This window comes from Ctenopharyngodon idella, chromosome 5 (assembly GCF_019924925.1).
Source record: "Ctenopharyngodon idella isolate HZGC_01 chromosome 5, HZGC01, whole genome shotgun sequence".
In the NCBI taxonomy this organism is placed as follows: Eukaryota; Metazoa; Chordata; class Actinopteri; order Cypriniformes; family Xenocyprididae; genus Ctenopharyngodon; species Ctenopharyngodon idella.
The window spans coordinates 894,382-912,155 of record NC_067224.1 but is presented as its reverse complement, the minus strand read 5'-3'; the positions used below and the strand labels follow the sequence as shown (position 1 = coordinate 912,155).

The 17,774-nt window shown below is 37.1% G+C and overlaps 1 protein-coding gene across 1 annotated transcript in view; it reads left to right on the top strand.

Annotated features, from left to right (window-relative positions):
• LOC127512990 (astrotactin-2-like) overlaps nt 1–17,774 on the top strand; it is a 423,953-nt gene that overhangs the window by 132,800 nt on the left and 273,379 nt on the right. Inside the window, exon 3 of the mRNA XM_051894406.1 lies at nt 6,253–6,652. Coding sequence (XP_051750366.1) covers nt 6,253–6,652 — 400 coding nt within the window. The remainder of the gene's footprint in view (nt 1–6,252; nt 6,653–17,774) is intronic.

The window sequence follows — 17,774 nt, the reverse complement described above, 5'->3', positions numbered from 1 at the left end:
ATAAATGTTGTTTTTTTACTATCGAATATTTTCACATTATGTGCGTGTGCAGTCCTAAGCTCGACTCTCAGGTTTCTGTGGCTGAGGCATCTAAAAGCAGCTGTAGTGATGCAATGAATTTACCAATTGCCGATTGGCTTTTTTGTTTAGAAGGCTGGACTTGCATTACTACACTCTAAAAAATGCTGGGTTAAAAACAACCCAAGTTGGGTTAAATATGGACAAACCCAGCGATTGGGTTAAAAGTTTGGCCAACCTGCTGGATCGTTTTATTTAACCCATCTATTGTTTAAAAAATACTGTGTTGCTTGCTTAATATGAACCCAAAATATGTTGGAAACATTTATTATTAACATTTATTATATTATATTAACATTTATTAATATGTTTAATAAATGAACATTAATTAATAAGTTCAATGAATAATAATTAAACAATAAGCATTTATTAAATTGCTTATTAATAAATGTTCACCTTTTGATTATTATTGTTGCCTCTAGTAATTATGTGTCTGATTTTTAATTTCCAACCTATTTTGGGTTCATTTTAAGCCAGACATATAGTAATTTTTAAACAATATTTGGGTTAAATAAAATGGCCAAGCACGTTGGTCAAACATTTAACCCAACTGGAGGGTTAAAACAACCCAATCACTGGGTTTGTCCATTTTCAACCCAACTTGGGTTGTTTTTAACCCAGTGTAGAGCCTCCATATTGTGTATTGCAGTTTCTCCCGTTCATAGCAATAGGAGTGAACTGTTTTGGGTATTTTACAATCTTTGACTCGACTTGCAGTTGATTTCAATAGAGTTTGGCATTAGCATTTTGCTGAACTGACACTGCAATACTCTAATAAGCATAAGCATATAGCTTTAAATAGTTTTTTTTTTAATTTGAATGAACTATTTTTAATGAACATTTAACATTCGATATTATAAAGATGTCTTTTTTAATCAAAATTTATCTTGCTTTGTCTGCCATCTTGTATGATTTTTTTTTTTTTGTCACAGTGCTTTCTGGCATCACCCTTTGTTCAAATTATGCAGTGCTACTTTTGAATTTGGCCAATAGAATCATGCTGCACACTGTTTGGAAAACCCTTTTTGGCTGATAGTCATAGTCAGCTCCCTCGATTTTGTCATATTATGAGCTTGCAAGATGTGTCCTTTTACTTTTGCGGCATGTGTTTTGTATGCCCGTGTCTGTGAACGTTTCATGTGATTTTTGCCAGAGAGATAAATGTAGTCTGTGCCTCTAATGTTGACGTCGACATTGCCAGCTCTGGGAGTTGTTTTCCTGGGCGCAGATGGTAGGAACAGAGAGAAGCAGGTGCTGGGTGAGGTTCGTCTGTGTTGTGTTGTTTTTTTTTTATCCTAGAGTTTGTCCTAAAGGCATGGCTTCCTCTGCTGTGATCACCTGGTGAACAGATGACAGGGATGATTTTCTCTGGCCGTCCATGTTGCTGGTGGTGTGATTTACTTTATCTGCCCTACTGTGGGGCACTTTACGCTGGTTAATGCCTCGTTAATATAATCTAATGAGAACTAGATTTAGAGAACTAGATAGAGAGTGCTGCTTACTGCTGCCACAAGGCTAAATGGTTTTCAGTATGTCAGTATATGTTTTCTAATTTTTTTCGAATAATATTAATTAATATATATATATATATATATATATATATTTTTTTGCACATCAGTGGTTGCTGCTATGGATGCTAAGGTGTTGTGAATCACCTTCATTAGTCACCAGGTGGACATTGTTTTGGAATTGACTTCAGTGGCTAGGTTTAAAATGATGTTTTAGAAGATATACTGTAGTGCATTTGAACCAGAATGCCTGCATTCTGTTCATATTCTGTTATTTTTTGCTTTTATCCGAGTTCTTCCCAGACTGTGCTTTGATTGTTTGAGCTGCTGGTTCTGTGTTGTGCATCTCTGTAATGGAACACCTTCAAAAGTTATTACTAATATGCCAGATGGTCTCAGAAGTCTGTCATGCATTATGGGTTTGTTTATTCATCATTATCTTTTAAGCAGAATATTACTGGATGTCTGGAGACCTCTTGTTGCCTGGCCAGATGTTTGCTTGGGTAATGACATGTCTGGTGCATGAAATTAAAAACAAAAACAAAAAAAAACATCACTCACTATGTACTGATGTTTGAAGACATTCATCTCCCTTACAAAAAGTACTGTTGTGGTAGTGGCATGGTGCAGTTATGGTAATATCATGGTACTTGATGATTACCATTTCCATGTGCCATTGTTTTACCACGGTACAATGGTGTAAATGTTCATGATAGGACCGAGGTTAGACATGTCTCAAGCTCACTTTAAATTAAACAACATAAAAAGTCGGCATTATTGTGCCTCTTTGTAATGTCCTTCCTTTGTCCATAACTCTTTATTTTTAAATAAAAGGTGTAGACATTTTTTTTTTTTTTTTTTTTTTTAGCTTGATTCTTTTATCAGGCTCTAGCATTTCCATTTCCATTCATAACATTTGTGCCAACCGGCCCCATTGTTTTCAAGCTTAAGACAACAGACAGTGTGCACAGAGACTCCCAGGAGTGCTTGAAAGTTTAAAGAATGGCTTAGCCTCTCTCATTTTTCTGCATTTAACTTTGAGGGAAGTTTACTTTCAGTGGCTGAGCTCCTGCTGGAGATTAATGAACACATTTGGTCGGGGCTGCATTGTTCCCATCGAAAATGCCCATCTACAGCGCTATGATTTATGGACAGCCAGCAGTGCATGAGCTGTAATTTGAGAGGGGTTTGTTTTTCCTCATGAAGATGGAATTTTAAAATTCAGAGATTAATAACACCACTCTAGTCATTTTATATAGTACTGCGGGGAGATGGAGAGAGGGTAGATGGGAGTGGAAGGTACAGAGCACAGATTTTAGCCTTTGGATGCCACGTGCGATAGTGGTGTGTGTGTGTGGGTGTGTGTTTATATGATTTAAGAGGACACAAATTTGTATAATGACATGGGTATTACATTGTTATTACAATGCAAACGTGGTTTATGAGGATATTTCCTGAGTCCTCATAAATAAAATGGCTTAAAAACAAACTAAACAATGTTTTATTAAAAATGTAAAAATGCAGAAAGTTTCCTGTGATGGGTAGGTTTAGGGGTAGGGTTAGTGTAGGGGATAGAATGTACAGTTTGTACAGTATAAAAACCATTACGCCTATGTCCTCATTATGATAGGTAGTCCAACATGAATGTGTTTTCAGAGGTTTTTAGTCACTGATGCCACTTTCTGCACTAATTGTGACAACGTAATGAATCTGTGAGTAAATTTAGCATGAAATGTGCATGAGAGTATTATATCAAAATATTTGAAGAGCAGTAGCTGAATATTCGTCTCGAGTAGGTCAGTGATCTGCTTCCTCTGATCTGCTGTGTGGTTCACATAGTTGAATTAATGCAGTGCACATTCTCATTGGAAAGAAAAAAATTCAAATGAGACCTCTATGATATCTTGATTTTGTTCTTTATTTAAAATAATGGTGAGCAAAGGCAGACTTTTACTGATCTCTCCAGCTTCTTAGATGTTCCTTTTGAGAAACAAGTCCTACATCTCTACAGCATTTCAGAATATTTCAGTGTCTTAAAATGACCTCAGAGGGATCTTCTCCGTGGCCAGGATGAGCCACAAATGGTCCTCAGGAGTGAATTTTGGGCCTTGTCACCCCATTGGGGGCGTTTGTGGAGTCATGACACATGAATATTATGAAAAGATCATCCAGTGAGCAATAACATTTCATATGCAATTCCATGTCACACTGTGGCTTTTGGGGGGAAGTCTCATGAAAATACAGTACATGGCACAGAGCAGAATGTAGTATTGTTTAGAATTTGGTTTCATTGTTTCATGTTTAAGGTAATTAAAAATATTACACTGCTCGCTTCATCTGTCAGCTCAGTGCCACTCTTTTTAAGAATAACTGCAGATTTGAGAGTATTACACACAAACGGCTCGAGAGAGAGCAGGAATCTTTGATGTCCCTGACACGCCATGAAATGAGACAAACCATGAAGCAATGAATCTTTAGCTGTTTTATGTGTATTGCACCTTTAGGCCAGACACTCAAGCTGGAGAAGTAACAAGCAAAGCTCAGTGGCTCCTTACAAGATACTGAAATCAAGAACAACGTTTGAAGTCTGTGGCCATGCATCATGTATTACTTAAGCTTACCCAAATACATGCTTAATTCTGTGCTCCTTGCTCAAATGTCAAGAGAGACTTAGCAAAGCCCCTTTAAAAGCATGCCAGTTCAATTTATGGTCAGCTATTTTCTAATCATGCAAGCTCCTGTTTACCAGAATGGGGAAATACCAAAATCTCCTGTTTGCTAAGATTTCGCATGTCACATCACCATAAAATCTGACAAAATGAGATCATAAATACCAGGTTTGTTCAGCTAATGCCAACATGCATTCTAGACTAAGTGCTGGTGTGAAGAAGATCAGGGGACTTTGTTTAGCCTACAAATGAGTTCAAGTAGGGCATTCTCACGGATCAACATCCTTGTTGAGGGTGTCTAGTCCTGCTCCTGGGCCACTAATTTAGATTTAATCCTAACCAAACACACCTGAACCAGCTAATCAAGGTCTTTTGAAAGTGACAGGGACGTGACGTGACATGTGGTCAAGTATGGTGTCCCATAATAAGAATTTGTACTCTGCATTTCACCCATCCAAGTGCAGAAACACAACAGTGAGTATTGAACACACACACACCGTGGGCTTCGGGTGTGTGGGCAGCCGTTTTTTGCTGCGGCACCCAGTGGAGCAATTGGGGGTTAGGTGCCTTGCTCAAGGGCACCTCAGTTGTGGGTAATGAGAGTGGAAGAGAGTGCCGTTCATTCACTCCCCCCAGTACTGAGACTCGAACCCATAACCTTTGGGTTACAAGTTCGACTCTCTAACCATGTGTTGGGGCAGGTTGAAGCTAAACTCTGCATGACATTGGCCCTCAAGGAGTCAGATTGTTCACCCCGTTTCATTGTTGGTCCTAGCACCTAGGGGTGCCCCATCCGGCTCCTGGAGGGTAAACCTTCTAGCCACCTTCTAGCACTCCTCAAGATCTGGTTTAGGTGTGTTTTATTAGGGTTGGAGCTAAACTCTGCATGACATTAGCTGCATCCCAATTCACAGGCGACATCCTTCGAAGGACGCGGCCATGCCTTTGAAGGTCACGAAGGTCGGAACGAGCATTGTTAAACGGGGCGGTCTAGCCTATGGAGGATTGTTCTTGTCGCCTGTGACAAGCTGCTGTTGATGAGTGGCAGTAATGTTTGTACTGAACTTTTTTGAAAGTTATATTCAACTGTCTGAAAACAAAAAGTGTTCAAGATGAAACCCAATACTTACAATTAAATTTGCACTATGGCAATTTATCTAAAAAAAAAAAATGTTGTCATTGGTGCAATGAATTCTGGGGTAGGCAAGGCCACGAAGGATCCATCTGTTGTATCCTTCATTGCACGGGAAACGAAAGACACATTTCGAGGCTGTATTTGAAGGAGCCTTTGAATTGGGACAACCTTTGTCATGCCTCTCTGATGCAGTCGGCCTTCGAATGCGCCCTACAAAGGATGCAGCCTCTGAATTGAGCTATTGGCCCTCCAAGAGCAGAATTTTACACCCCTATCCTTGTTGGTCTTAGCATAGGGGTGCCAAATCCTGCTACTGATGGCCAACTCCCTGCAAAGTTTAGCTTAACCTGCACCAACACACCTATCTGGACACCTTCTAGCACTCCTCGAGACCTTGTTCAGGTTTGTTTAATTAGGGTTGGAGTTAAACTCTGCATAACATTGGTTTTAACTTAAGTGTAAGGCTAGGCTTGTCTTCAACGACATTCTTGTCAACCTATTTTTGCCCTCTGATTTCAGAGGCAATTAATGGTTAGGATTTAGGGTGAGTTAAGATTAGGACAGCAATGTTGTTCCAGTACCATCAAAAAAATATTGGTTCAGAAGCACCTCCTTTACCAAATCCTGATAAACAGTATTCTGCAGAGTTTAGCTCCAATATTAATCAAACACAACTAAACCAGCAAATCAAGGTCTTCAGGATTACTAGAAATCAGAAAAGTATAGTCAAGGATTATGCCCATTAATTTTTCGATCTCCTCATTGAGTCTTGAGCTGTTGTGTGTTTGTAATTTCAGTATTCAGTACTAGGACCATGCTCTTTTGGAATTCTGACATTTCGCTCTTGTTCATTTTCATACAGGGTGGTCTGATTGCTCTTCTGTTACTTATCCTACTCTTCACGCTGGTACTCTACACCCGTCAGCGATGGTGCAGGCGCCGCCGGGCCCCTCAGAAGAGTGCCAGCACTGAGGCCACGCATGAGATTCACTACATCCCTTCCGTTCTCTTGGGCCCTCCGCAGAGCAGGGACAGCTTCCGTGGGCCCAGACCCCTCCAGCACAGCTCTGTTATCGGCATGCCCATCCGCGAGACGCCCATCCTTGACGACTGCGATTGTGAAGAGGACGAACAGCCTGGACATCTGCTGGATGGGAAAGCACATTTGGAAGATGACTTGTGCAGCCAGGGGACCCACAGCGTGGACAGTCTGGGGAAAGGGATGGGAGAGGCCAACCACAAACACAGTCTGGATAACAGAGGTAAGCGCTTCAGCGTTACTGTATCACTGTCTATTTTCTGTTTTCCAGCAGATAAATTCTGAGAATACATGCGGGCAGTTGAGATACCTGGATCTAATCGCAAAGAGATTTAAAGAGTTTGCAAGGCTATCCCAAAGTTCTCTTGGATAACAGTGAGGTTTTATCTGCCATTACGTTCATCACTTAACATGACTGGCCAAGTAGAAATTTCTGGAGCAACATTCAGATTTTAGGGATTGGTTTAGGGATTTAGAGACTTGAGTATTACAGTCAACCTATCATTTTCTTATTATTTTAGAGGTAGGGGTAGAGTTAAAACTATAATTGTGTTCCAGAACAAAGTATCATGCTCATGCTTATGGGGTGAGTTGTATCATCCCTTCATCGTCACAGTTAAATTTTACTCTTAATCCTTGAAGCCACATGCTGACCTCAGAAACATTAAATCAAAGTTCATATTATCGTCAGAGTGATGGTAAATTTCTTTCTACATTGTTAAGCATGCTAATGATAGCTGTGATGGGAAAGGTTTTTTCTTCTTCTCTCATCTCTTTCTAGTGACACTGATGTAGCACATTTGAGCATATCTGGGGGTTTGATATGAAGTCACCTGCCAACCGCAGGCTAATTATAGCCATTGACCTGAATTCATTGTAAGATTGAGAGAACCAGGCGAGAGAGAGCCAATGACTCTTAGTTGATGAGTTGGTTAGATCGCCCTCCCAGGAGAGAACAGTCAAGGCCAAAGTGTCCGATTACAAGACATATATTCAATCCGAACGTAACAAGATCTATCTATCTATCTGTCTGTCTGTCTGTCTGTCTGTCTGTCCAATCAATCAATCAATCAATCAATCAATCATTTATTTGTCTGTCTGTCCAATCAATCAATCAATCAATCAATCAGTCAATCAGTCAGTCAGTCTGTCCAATCTATCTATCTATCTATCTATCTATCTATCTATCTATCTATCTATCTATCTATCTATCTATCTATCTATCTATCTATCTATCTATCTATCTATCTATCTGTCTGTCTGTCTCTGTCTCTGTCTGTCTGATCAATCAATCAATCTATCTATCTATCTATCTATCTATCTATCTATCTATCTATCTATCTATCTATCTATCTATCTATCTTCAGTAAGTATAAAATGACACACTTGACAGTCAGCCTGCAGTGATTATTATTATTATTATTATTATTATGGTAAAGCAAATCATCTATATATTACCGTAAAGCAAAACATTATTTATATTGTTTATAAATGTCTCTGTTTCCGAGAATTGTAGTCATTTTTATTTTTCAATAACAAAGATATATGAGTTGTTTAACAATGTAGATGAAGTGTGTTTTGCATTTGATTTAGTCATTAGTTGTGCGTACAGTCCTGATGCATTGTAATTTATAACAGAGAGCCTTCAGTGTCATTGAAAAAAAATGAAAATGAACCTGTGAACTGAGAACTGAGGCCTGATGAAAGATGATGAGGGTTCTACAATCAACAAATCTGGCCTCATGTTAAGTAGATCACAAGTGGTATAAAGGTCACATTGATCAATTTCAGTCTAATGCCTTCAGCTCTATATTAGTTTTCTTTAAGTATAAAATTATTCAAGACAACAAGACAAAAGTGTAATTTTTCATTAAATTAAAATGTATTGCCATTTATAAATTTAGGGTAAAAAGAGTAAAATCACTCTACCCAGACTCCCCATCTGACTAATGTTTACATCATTATTGTAGTGGATGTCTGATTTTGTCTATGTGGGAAACATAGTGCTCTTTGTGCATGTGTTTATTAGCCATGATGATTCATAGAAAGGCCATTACTGATGAACTTTATATTCTTTTAATTAACCTGTATTATCATGGTGGTTATCAGTATATTTTATGGTGCAAAGCAGATGTTGAGCATGTTGATATATTAAAGGATTAGTTCACTTTAAAATGAAAATGACCCCAAGCTTTACTCGCCCTCAAGCCATCCTAGGCGTATATGACTTTCTTCTTTCAGACACAATCAGAGATATATTAATAAATATCCTGACACATCCGAGCTTTATAATGGCAGTGAGCGATACCTACGAGTATAAAGCTCAAGAAAGTGCCTCCATCCATCCATCATAATCTTACTCCACATGGCTCCGGGGGTTAATAAAGGCCTTCTGAAATGAAGCGATGCGTTTGTGAAAGAAAAATATCCACATTTAACAAGTTATAAAGTAAAATAACTAACTTCTGTCAGACCGCCTTCCGTATTCAACTAAGGAAGAAATTTTTTTTTTCGTAAGTTGAATACAGAAGGCGTAGTGTAAGCGCTTTGAACTGCGAGAGGGTTACACTTTCTTCCTAAGTTGAATACGGTAGGCGGTCTGGCAGAAGCTAGATATTTTACTTTATAACTTGTTAAATATGGGTATTTTTCTTACACAAATGCATTGCTTCGCTTCAGAAGGCCTTTATTAACCCCCGGAGCCATGTGGAGTACGTTTATGATGGATAGATGTTGATGGAGACACTTTCTTCAGCTCGTACTCTTTGGTCCCGTTCACTGCTATTATAAAGCTTGGATGTGTCAAGAGATTTATTAATTAATAACTCTGATTGTGTTCATCAGAAAGAAGTCATATACACCTAGGATGACTTGAGGGTGAGTAAATCTTGGAGTAATTTTCATTTTAAAGTGAACTAATCCTTTAACATAAGCTAATACACAGGTGCTGTCCTCTAATGCCTGGGATGTTGTCAGTGAATTTCAGGCACCCACAGCTGGCAGTTTTTCAGTGTAAATTGAACAGGATTTGTCTTTCTGTGCGTGTCTTTAATTACCCACTGATGCAACTGGATTTTAGCAAAGGAAGATCATTGTATTTGTCTTGTTTGCATTAAAGTGTAGTTTATAACGTAACGCTTTGGAAAAGATCTATTGTTTACTTTATTTAAGTGTGCAGCACAGTTTAATTGGTTCTTGCCCATGGCGCTGATATTGGCGCGTGTCTGTGGATGAAGGATGGGGATCCATCTGAGTGATGTTGACAAACAGAAGGAGGTAGAGGCCTGAATAAATAATGAAGCACATTTTCCTGGCATCAGGCCCGCACTTGCTCCAGGACTTCCGTGTCGGATCCAGCTCTCTAGCATTCAATATTATTTCAATTAATATGAACGTACACATCACAATACTCCTCATTTAAATAATTCCCGCCCAAGGCATATGCAAAGAAAAGTTGTGTTGAAACATTTCCCAAACATGCTCAAAGCTGTTGACCAATCACAACACGCTGGTCCAGCCAACCAATCAGAGCACATTGTGCTTTTCAGAAGGAGGGGCCTCATAGAGACAGGAACTAAACAGAGCGTTACTGACAGACTGGGAAGAGAGGAGCTGCAACAATGGAGAATATGAGGAAAATGTGTTTCTGAACATTCAGGCATGTAAACCTATTCTAGTAGAGCCCAAAAGCAAAATCAAGACTTTGTAAAAGGGCATAAAATGGCCTCTTTAAGTTAAGAATTTGGGCCGTTTGCAAACCACCTGTGCAAAACCTCAACAACCACCAAGAAAATTCTAGTAAACAAAAAGCAACACCCACTGTACTGCGCTCTACTATAGTGGTGAGTTTTGCATGGACAAGCAATACACATTTCTTTATAAACAATATAAATCTAATTTTTCCTGATAAATGGGGCAAAAGGTAAAGTTTTGGCCCCTCATGACAGTGACAATATTTCTGCTTTCATAAAGCCGTCTTTCAGTTAATCACTGCACATGAATTATTGTCCTCTAAACAATAAATACACACGCCACACCAGTGTAAAGGGCTGGACTCAGTCTGACAGGGGCTCTCTCTGCGGATAGAGAGGGGGAGTTATTCTGCTTTGTGCTTTTCACAGCTTCACTTGTGCATAATTGATTGTGTGGGATACGAATCTGTCGAGGGAGTTTGATCCCAGAATAATCAAGCCTCAGTCATTTCAGGTCTGGAGATGAAGTCGTGAGGTTGTGAGTGTGTCCGGTGTTGCTTACAGCTGCATTCATGCATTTTCAATTCATTCATATATACTTTAACATAATTTTATTGCCAGTAAACTGGATTGTTTTGTATTGTAAATCATTCAGGGACCAGTTTTATGAAAAAATGGCCCAACGGTGAGTGAAATAACAGCAAGTAATAGAGAAAATATAGGAGCTGTGTGATGGGAAATCATATTTGCTCTGTTCCAAAACCTCCTGCCAGTGTATATAGTATATGAATAGATCCTACTCTAGAAAATAACTTCTACTTCATTCATCATCAATTTTGTTTGAGTTTAATTAAAAATGCATGTATGATATAAATTGTTGTGCTTATTAGAGTATCACATTGTTTGCTTTTCAATTTATTATATATATACAGGGCCTAAAATTAACACTCGCCAAGCACCAAATGCGAGTAAAAATCGGTGTTGGTGAGTATATGAAACTGTGTCAGTCGACAGATGGCCGATAACATTTTTATGAATTCTAACAATGCAGTGTTAAGAGAACATGAAAGTAAACAAACGTGAAATATGTAAATATTCAAGCGCTAGAAGACGCAAAAGGGAATTCGTTACTCACATGTGGAAAGTTCAACATCTGAAGCGTGCGCCCTGAAACCCGTATCTCAGACAGCGTGCAAATACTAAGTTGAGCTCTCTATCATGCCTTCTTGTGCTTGAACGGACAAATTCAATCAAAAAAATGCCCGTCTCGGCGAGTATCCCAGTACACATAGCCGGTTATGTCTTCAATTGAGAAAGAAAATGCAGGATCCGTGTGTGCATTCGCTCTTAAAGTGACAGCATCATAATAATCTTGCTGCTGTGCTGTCTGCTTTTTAAACAATTATTCATCATGTTGACGTAATTTCAACTGAAACAGGAAGACAGGCCAGAATATATCAAACAGCTCCACCCCCTTTTTCAAACAGGACCGGAGCAGACTGTGCTCGCGCTGCAGCGGTTCACGTGACACTAACGAGAAAACGGACTTCATTCGCGTCAATGGAAAGCATATTTACACTGTCTGAATTGTTCCCTATTCTCTATATAGTGCAGTGCCTCCATATAAAAACTAGTAAATGTGTGAACAAATGAGCGATTTCAGCCGCAGATTCAGCATCTGTTTATAGTGTAGGAGGGGCGGAACTTCAGATTCTAGAGAGCATTTGATTGGACAGAAGCTGAAGTCCACGGAGATGTCATGAAAATCCTTGATTCATTTTAGCTGAAGTGAGAGACTGTAAGTTTTGAATGCTTATATCTCCTAAATGCGAATTTTGTCAATGTTTTGAAACACACCAGCTTATTCATAACTTTAAGGCTAACATATTCATACTAAAATATTTTGATTTCAGGGGGACTTTAATGTTAACCAAACAACAAAAGGGAAAAAAAAAAAAGAAAAAAAATCACTCACTGCTCTAGAACTTAAAAAAAGGATGTGAAGACTATGCAGTGTTATTTATTTGATTAGCCTACTTTATTAAATTTCTGTACCAGAAAACTACTGTTGGACCTGCATTAAAAGCACTGTTTATTTAATTTGTATTATATTTGTTTGTGTTGTTTTTTTGCAATTTGATTATTTGTTCTTATTTTATTACTGACTGTTAACTTGTCTTTAAAAATGTAGTAGTTTTAGCCTTGGTATTGAAATTGGAAAAATAGAGGATTGTGAATTTTCACTAGTAGGGGAATGTGGGGTAAGATGAGCCATTTCTTACTTATGTGGTCCTCAAGATAAGGGAAAATGAAGCAGAAGTATAATGAAAGTATCTTAAGTCATTTCAGGATGTTTCCTATCGTTTTAAATGATCAGAATACGTCTATGACAAAGGGTTCTAAAAATATGGCTTCTTATAAAAAAGTGTTCCTGTGGCTCAATTTACCCTAGGTTAGGGGTAAGTTGAGCCGAGTCAGTAGGTGGGTGTAAACTGACCATCTAACTGAATCTGAATCAAACCCATGTGAAATTGTAAAGATAATTTACCTCTTTTAAAAAATTAATTTAATAATCAAATTTCTGTTTACAAATATTCATAATTATTTTCTTAAAGTTAACTAAAGCAACATAAAACCAACCAAATGAAGTTGAAATTTCAATTTCTTTAATTGTTTGCATTTCTGAAACAATATGTTGAACATTAAAGTTGTAACCTTCCCAAAAACAGACTAAACAGAGTTTGTTAAATATAAACTAAATAAGAATGAATAAATGTCACTGAAACTAATAAACATTTTAGTCAAAAGGTTCTTGACATGGTAGTTTTTCTGCAATGTCGACCATGTTAGTCCATTAGGGACTACAGGTGGAAAGATATATATGATTAAACATCCTCTGGTTCGTATCAGAAGGATATTGTGTACTTGTACACTGTTTCTGTCAAAGAAACTCGAAAATAAAGATAAACTAAACCAGTTGCATAATATTACATTGAAATGACACCAGTTTATACTTCAGATTTAACTTAAATTCAGTGCCTTATGGTGGGATAATTTAAAAACGCTGGCTGAATTTACCCACAGCATTTGGCTCACTTTGCCCTATAGCTGCCATTTTGGGAAAAACAATCTAGCTTACCAATTCAGGCTAATATTTAGCTAAATTACTTGCATGGTTTTATACGCTGGTAAATCACCAATATGCATCATAAATATTTTTAGACATGGACAAATTTGCTTTGATGTAGCAGCCATTACATCTGTTATGTGAACATTTTACTTTGACAAGCCAAAAACAGTTTTTAAAGTAAATGGGCACCTTCCACTCCTCCCATGTGCTTCTCCTTTTCACAGTCTGGCAGAAATAATGGGTGGTTCCAAAATATATGGTCACATGACAATAAAAGTGTACTGTTGCCAAGATACAGGGGGTGGGTCAACTTACCCACTGGCTCATCTTACCCTACTCTCCCCTATATAAAATATTGGTGTCATAACTGCCTATTTTTGTTTCATGGCTGGTAAAAAGTAGCTTTGGCTGGTTATTTTTTTTCAAGTTATCGGCTATTGGCAGGTGTAGCAAAAAGTTAGTTCTAGGCCGTGTATGTGTATGACAGCCCTATTATATATATATATATATAATGTTGTATAGGAATTCTGCATTTTTTCCCCAAAATATCAGTCTGTATGGATTGGCTGTCCACATATTTAGCCATTAAAAAAAAAAAAAAAAAAAAAAAAAAAAAAAATCATAATCATAATGAGTGCAACCAAGACCCTTTCACCAAGTCAGGTAAATGTTCAGTACAGCTGAATAATTGACGGCTGTCATCTAGTTCTCCTGCTCAGCGGTTTGGACTGCAGGCAGACGGACGGCCTGTTAAATTAAGTGTTCCTGAACACTTTGATGGGTCGTCAACCTCTCTCTTTGTGAGGCAAAGACCACAATTACCATCAAATCATATTTACCCTTCATCAGAGAGAGAGAGAGAGAGAGAGAGAGAGAGAGAGAGAGAGCAGCGCTGACAACAGTGAGATGAGGATGTGCTCTGTGTGTGTGTGTGTGTGTGTGTGTGTGTGTGTGTGTGTGTGTGTGTGTGTGTGTGTGTGTGTGTGTGTTTTGCCTGAAAAATGCATATGGATAAAGATGAACATGACTATCTATCCCTTTTAAAGGGAACTTATTTTAACCAATTAACAGGTTTTTACAGTACCATTTTACAGTCTTTTACTGGTAAAATTATTATCTTTTTTTTTTTTTTAATAGTGTGGGTAGTTCTGAAAGACTGAAAGTCTATCCTCAGATTTTTGTTCGTTCCATACCGGGACCTTGAACTTCCTGTACGGATCAGGACTCTTCCTGGGGTCTTTAATACAGAGGAACTCCTGCAGGTGTCGTCTAAATCCTCTGAGACTGGAGACGCAGGCAGGGGTGCGGCTGAACGGATCAGATAGCAGACGTCCTGCGTGGAAATACTGGCCTTGTTTCAGGGTTCAGTAGCCGTTCACAGTGACAGCGTCAGATATGTGTTAACCGCTGTAAGAAGGGATCGGCGGAGAGGAGAGCTGATATGAGACCCGGAGTTTTTCTGCGAGGAAGTGATGGCCTTTGCTCTAACCCTCATTCTGGTCAGACGGATGCTTGTGTCCTGTGTGTGTTTTTGTGTGTTTTTCTGCAGGTAGGGCTGTCAGGGGCTTTGTAAGCTCTGGATGTGCTCCGGGTGTCAAACACAAGAACACGCCTCACTTTTATTAGATCGAGACGGCGAGGGATTTACAAAACACATTGATATCATATGAACTCTGTTTCTCAGATATGAGGTTCAGCATTACATGCAAAAAATAAATAAATAATAATAAATAAAATAAAATAAACAAAATAATAAAATAAAAATAAAGTCAAAATTCTTAAAACAAGATAAATTCACCTGACCAAAAAATAAATAAATAAAAAAAATAAGATTGCAAGGCTTATTTTTAGAGAATATATCTTGAATTTAAGTGTATTTTGTGTCACTGGCGAGTTTTTCTTTCACTTTCTTTAAGCATAAATTTGAAAAACTAGAGAAATAATCTGCCAAATGTATGAAGACATATAGTTATTACATAAAAAGTCATAATTATGACAGAAAAAAAAAATAAAAAATGAGATACTAAGTCATAATTAAGGTATAAAATCTCAAAAATATTGACATCCTATGACAGAGTCAAAGTCATAATTATGACACATCGACATTATGACATTAAGCCAAAATTATGGCATAAAAAGTAACTGAAATGTCAAAATTATGAGATAAAAAGTAGTTGAAATTATGGCATAAAATTATGACAAAATGCCAAAATTATGAAATAAAAAAAGTCACAGTTATGACAAAAATTCTAATTCATAAGATAAAAAGCTATAGTAATGACACAAAAAGTCAAAATTATTAGATAAAAAGTCAATTATGACAAAAAAAAAAAAAAAAAACATAGTTATGACACAAAAAAGTCAAAATTATTAGATAAAAAGTCAATTATGACAAAAAAAAAAAAAAAAAAAAAAAAAAACATAGTTATGACACAAAAAAGTCTTTCTAAAAAGTCTTTCTATTTCTACTTTCTATGTCATGTTTTTTTTTTTTTTTTTTCTTAACACAAATTGTTTCTATATTCAGACATAATATTTCTCCTCTTAAACAGACAGTAATGACTTGTGTTACTCACCGGTCTCTAATTTGGAGTCCAAGTTGAGCTCCAACTCAGTAGCTTACAATCCTCAAATTGATTTTTTATTTTTTTTTATTTTGTGTGTGTGTGTGTGTGTGTGTGTGTGTGTGTGTGTGTGTGTGTGTGTGTGTGTACTCATTGCCATTCAAGTCTCAGACTAAAGTTTCCATCTTTCAACACACACACTTGCACAACATAGTACCAACAGTGGCCCTGTGAAGTCAGATGGATTCATATTGTGCTGCGTCACTGTAAACTATTACTGTGTTTCACTTGGAAGCTATACGACAGGCAGAGACTTCTTGTATAAATAGACATTTGCATAATATGAATCAGGATTCCATAAGTGTTTTTCCTGTTTCTGTCGGTACATTGATAATGATTATATGAATGAAAACTTTGGTTTTAGTTGGTGTGAAGCAGGTAATTGTTCTCTGCAGGAGAGTTAAAGCTACGCACACTGAGGATCACTTAGAAATAAAAATATTTTCTTGTTTGGTAAATACAGTAATCAACATTTGAAGTGGATCAAAACCTTTCATCAAAGTTGTCCTAAACCCTTCTTCTTATGACAACTTTGATGAACTGTTTTTTATCCACTTCAAACGTTGACTACTGTATCTGTCAGTCTGCTAACATGGAGCTGGTCATTAATGGCATTGCAGATATACATTGTTTGGGCATAGTTAAAAACGTATTCAAGTTTTTAATGTAAAATGATTCAGAAATGTATGATTTAAAGTGTGCAGGAAATAGGAAGTGTAAAAATAAAAGCTCATTATGAGTAAAAGGTTTTTATTACAGCTTGCAGATCTTTGCATGCTTCACCACCGGCTATTTGATTCACGGGGGGCAGATGTGCTGAAACTCTGAGCAACGACACTGCCACGCGTACGCTTAGGCACATTTTCTGGCCAAAATGGGTTATTTTTCAAACCGTTATGAAAGGATTCAGCCTAAAGTATGACAGACATAAAGTATAAACTCTCATTTCTCTTTATAAATCTGTGAAGACGCCTAGATAGAAGCTTGCACATCTTCATTTGTGTTGAGTATGTTAGATCTGTATGTGTTCATGTTGACAGACATCAAGACAAGACAGCTGTTGGAGGTAAAATGTTTATTGCAAGACATATTAAGTCTAGTATCAAGGCATTTTTAACACCGTTCATCACTGAATTACCATAGAATATTTAAGTATTGTTATTTAAATGCATCAGTGTCACAATACAGTAAAGCCGACATACACTACCATTCAAAAGATTGGGGTCGGTACGTTTTTTTGGGTAACACTTATATAATATAATGCATTATAAAAGTATTTTAATGCATTAATTATGCCTTGTAATGCACCTTATAAATCATTGTATGTTCTTAGGAATAATTGCATCCAACGTAATAATACATTATAATACTTATGTTATGCCTTTAGAAAGTATAATGCATTAAAACATATGACAAACAACTGACAAGGAATCTGCAAATATTACAATGCATTTTAACTTTGGTTACAATTATTTATGGGAACATACAATGCTTTATAAGGTGCATTACAATGCATAATTAATGCATTAAAAATACTTTAATAATGTAATAAGAAGATATAATGAATTATAATGTACATTATGAATACAAAGTAATGCATTATACGTGAAGGCTTTAAGTAAAGTTTTACCTTTTTAATGCTTTTGAATGAGTCTCTTCTGCTCACCAAGACTGAGATTATTTGATCAAAAATACAGTAAAAATGTCAAATATTTTTACAATTTAAAATAGCTGTTTTCTCTGTGAATATATAGTAAAGTGTAATTTATTCCTGTGATCAAAGCTGAATTTTCAGCATCATTACTCCAGTCTTCAGTGTCACATGATCCTTCAGAAATCATTCTGATGATTTATCTATGCTGATATGCTGCTCAAGAAACATTTCTTACATTATTATGT